Source organism: Cannabis sativa, chromosome 9, assembly GCF_029168945.1.
Source record: "Cannabis sativa cultivar Pink pepper isolate KNU-18-1 chromosome 9, ASM2916894v1, whole genome shotgun sequence".
In the NCBI taxonomy this organism is placed as follows: Eukaryota; Viridiplantae; Streptophyta; class Magnoliopsida; order Rosales; family Cannabaceae; genus Cannabis; species Cannabis sativa.
Window position 1 is genome coordinate 28,599,819 of NC_083609.1, and position 4,672 is coordinate 28,604,490.

The 4,672-nt window shown below is 30.3% G+C and overlaps 1 protein-coding gene across 1 annotated transcript; it reads right to left on the reverse strand.

Moving 5' to 3' along the window:
• Positions 1-788: 788 nt before the first annotated feature.
• LOC115723825 (stemmadenine O-acetyltransferase-like) lies at positions 789-2,105 on the reverse strand. The gene has a single exon (XM_030653293.2). The coding sequence runs from the start codon at positions 2,103-2,105 to the stop codon at positions 789-791; it is 1,317 nt and encodes a 438-aa protein (XP_030509153.2).
• Between the last annotated feature and the right edge of the window lie 2,567 nt (positions 2,106-4,672).

Genomic DNA, 4,672 nt, shown 5'->3' on the forward strand with positions numbered 1-4,672 from the left:
AAAAAACACTTATAAAAAGACAAAAAATTATGAGCAATAAAAATATAGTATAAAAAATGATAAAAATATCATCCGTAAAAACTAAATAATAAAATAAAAAAATAGAAAAAAAGATCATTACCATCGATGATACATAATCTTTGAGATTGTCAAAAAAACTATAGAAAGGAATTCGCACTATATGATTCCTTGTCCTATATAAAAAGTTAAAAAAAAATAACAAATAAATAAAAATTAGAAAATTAAATAAATGAAAAATGAAAAATAAAAAAAAAATTAAATAAAAAATAACAATTAAAAACAAATAACAATTAAAAAAAAATCATAAAAGTAAAAAAAAAAAAAAAATTAATAAATATATAAAAATTTAAAAAAAAAAAAAAGAAAAAAAAGAAGAAAGAGAGATAAGACAAAAACAAGTCTTCTTCATTTGTTTGGTAGTCAACATCAATTCTTCAGATATAGATATTGATTTCACTTTTGTTTTGTTGCATTTATAAAATTTATTTAGACAAATAATTAGCTCAAAATAAAACTTCCATACATTTTTTTTTTTTTTTTTTAGAAGAAAATTTCCATATAGAGTTAAACTACTACACTTGTGCTCCTCCACTCTAGCTGAATCAAATTCCACATTAAACATTAAACAAATAATGCCGCAAAGTAAAAGCTGAAATCAACCGCGTGAATAATGTATTGACGATAATGGATTCTCCTGGTTGTATAGTAATCTCTGACACAATAATTTGTAAGAGGTGAGCTTCGTCAAATGGAGGTGAGTTCCCCTATTATATTGTTATATATGGATCAGAAACAAATGAAAGCAACTCTTGATCGTTTTGGAATTTGACCATGTCTTCTTCCTCCATATCAATGTAAGCTTCTATTCCACCTAGTCTGGAGTCCGCAAGAACAACAAAATTCTTATAAGGAAAAGGATTTGTTGCAACCCACGAGGGCTTTCCCCAGCCAAAATCTACATACAAAGGAAACCTGCATATACTAGTGAAGCAAATACAAACTAGCTCTCCTTTCATCAATTCATCAGCATGTTGTTCAAAAAAATTCAATGTTGGATCAATCCCTTCCTTCTGTAAGCTCTTGGCATGCTCTTTGTCATCACCGCTAACAATAAGCTCTCTCATTTGACTCATAACATCACTCATGTTATTACTAGACAAGACTTTCACAAATGGTCTGGCAATGTTTCCAAATGAATTTTCTTCTAGTGGTGGATCAACCCTTTTACGTAGATTAAACGCATGACCTATAACCAGGCGCCTTTTATCATCACCAAATCCTACTTTTAGTGCAGCCATAAAACGACTTGTTATAAAAGCAGACAATGTCTCTACCCGAGAAGGTCGCCTCGTCGCCCCATCTTCTTCTTGGTATTTTGCTCTAAGAGACTCAATCTTATCCGACCCAAAAACGAACCTTCTTGTTACGATTTTTAGTGTCGGGATAACAACACCTCCTGGACGACCAAGCGCCGAGGCCTCCTTTGGTGGAAAAAGCTTAGCTGATTCAAATTTCGGCCAAACAATCTTGTTCTGGTCATCATCATCATCAGTGCAGCCTCGAGTAGTGGCAGCCAAGTTTTTGATGAACAAGAGACATGAAATAGCGTCAGCTACTTTGTGTGAAATACAAATTCCAATAGCTATTCCGCCACAGTTGAAGAGATTGAATTGGAGACCGAGTAGAAGATCAAGGCCTAGTCCGTTAAGCTCGAAGGGGATGAACTTGTGGAGTTGTTGGGGGTCTGGATTTTGGAGGAAATCAGAGAGTTTGCAATTGATTTTTGCTTCGAAATAAGGGATTCCCTCGTCGTTACAATCGACGGTGGTTTGTTTGAGTCGTCCGGCGAATAAATGATAGCGGGAAAGGAGATTGGATAGAGATTTCTTGATGTTGGTGGAGTAAAGGTGAAGGAGGTTGTGGTTGTTGAGGTTTTTGTGGTTTTGATAGAAGAGGACAAAAGGGTTGTAGACATGGCTTGATATTTGGTCAAGAAAGGAAAGATGGTAAGTTCGGAGATGGCTTGAAGTTGGGGAAGATGGTTTGATAATCTCCTTCGACACTACTTCAACATTTATCTCCATCATCAATATGTAATATCTTTTACCTATCTACCTCAAATGATTCCAATGTTTGCTTTGCTATTCAAAGTTAATCTATCAATATATATCTATATTTCTTATTTATTTATGTATGTATATTAAGTATAAACGAAACTTACGTACGGTTAATTATAATTTGATTTAACTTTTTTAAATTATTTTATATGTTAAATATATGGAAAGTATATTTTTTATTTAAAAATTATTTTTAATTTTATTTATACATCATGACAGACACTCAAGAGCAAAAAGAAAAAAAGGACATGACATGACCCAACACTGGCAAATTTAGCGTCCAAATCTGTTTTATGTCATAACAACATAATTTTTGTTTTGAGGAGAACTAACTTCAATCTCCTATTACAACCTCTTAGTCAAATTCTACGCCTGAAAACATATCTCGGAATATTTTTTTTTTCACGAGAGTGTTCGTTATGCTTACAACATCATCCTTATAATTTTTTGAAAAATTTCGAATAGTTTACCGTGCCGAAAATACGTGTGAAGTTTTTTGAACGCGCGTGGTAAATTGGAATATCAAGAAATCTATTTTCGGTACTGTAAACTATTCGGAATTTTTTAAAAAATTTACAGAGATGATACTGTAACTATAACGAATACCGCTATAAAAAAGATTTGAAAAAAATATTTTGGCATAGGATTTCAGACATGGATGTTGACTAAGAGGTTGTAATTAGCATTTTTTTTTTTTTAGAATTAGTAGAAGACTGGTGCTTAGCAATGTGTATCAAAATGTTAGTTGAATAATTAAATGTCAAGTCTCATATTATTTTTTTAAAAAAATAATTTTTAGAGAATATAATCGTGGAGCGCCAATTATACTAAATATAGTGTAATTTTACACTATAAAAATTCCAACCTAACACTATAAATTACACTATAAATAGGTTTGTCTAGAGTGTCCCACCAAATTTAGTAGGCACTGTAGACCACACTATTTTTTTTTTACTTTTTAATAGTTATATAATATTAAAAAAAACTAAATAATAAAGAACATAATATTTGGTATTAAATTATTTTTTTATATTGATAAAATAATAGAGTAATAAAGAATATAATATTTGGTATAATTTTTAGTGTTGTTGTTAGAATTAAAAAAAAAATTAGTGTTAAAATAGCAGTTTCTTAGTGTTGATTTAACACCAAATTTAAGTTTCTTTATTGGAGATGCCCTAATACCCTCTTTTTTTTCCATCACAAACAAATTACCTATTTATTAAATTATATGAGCCAACATGATAAATAATTTATTGTAGAAGAACAAATTTATAAATAACCAAATAAATGAAAATTAAAATGCCTATTCAAATTCTATAATTAATTTTATATCTTGAAAATGTCATACAAATATTATAGGATTTACACAAAAATTAAGTTATATACTTTATTTTATAACATTATTATTAGGCACCAGCACTGATTAACACTTTTAGGACTTGTTTGGAACGCCGTATTAGGTCGTATTGTATTGTATTGTATTATATTGAATTGGATTATATATCATATTTTTATATAATACTATGTTAAACTTTAATTTATACTAAAATATTATACATTTAGGTGTCCATAAAAGTTAATACCACATATAGTTTTATATAAAAATATTGCATAAAATACAATTCAATATAATACAATACAATACGACCTAATACGGCGTTCCAAACGAGCCCTTAAATATTTCACTTTGCGATTAATTAGTAATATTTTTTAAAAATTATTATATTAAATTATATATAAAACTCAATATTTAATTAGACCAATAATAATAATAATATTAAGTGGTGCCTAGCACCTTTTAACATTTTTATTATTAATTATAAATTATAAGAGCATTGCTATTAGGCATCAGTGGTGTCTAGCACTTTCTCGACATGTCACGTTGCGATTGGCTAGCGGTACTTCCTAAAAGCTATTATATTAAATTATGTGGGACCCGATATTTAATTGAACCAATAGCGATACTGATACATAGAAGGGTGCTAGGCACCACTTGTGCCCTTTAGCATTTCTCAAATTATAATGGATGCCCCTGGAGAAAGTCTCGGCAGGTAAACATCACATTTATTAATTAAGGAACTTGTGTTCCATGCAACGCGCGAAGAAGAAGATGCGCAACGCGAACAGTATCTATCATATCCCAAAAAGAGATGAGATTATTAATTAACGTGAAATGTCATCATATGCCAAAAATGGGTGAGTATTAATTAACGTGAAATGTTAATATCATACTATATAGGCCATCTCAGTAAATGGTCCTTATCTACATTATTGTCCATTGCCGAACCATGTAGATTACAGAGAGCATGATAAATTAAATAATAGTACAACACCCACATAATAAAAGATTGTAGAGTTCGATATTATGCTTCCATACCTACCTGTACTGTACGATACCCAGCCTGTAATCATATAGTTTTTTTCTTTTTTGAAATGAGTTTCATTCATAAAAGAGAAACTTACATAGGAGAGGGTAAGTCAGCTAAAACAGCTGAACTAACCACAGAGGGAGTTATCCTCTTCCAAATAGC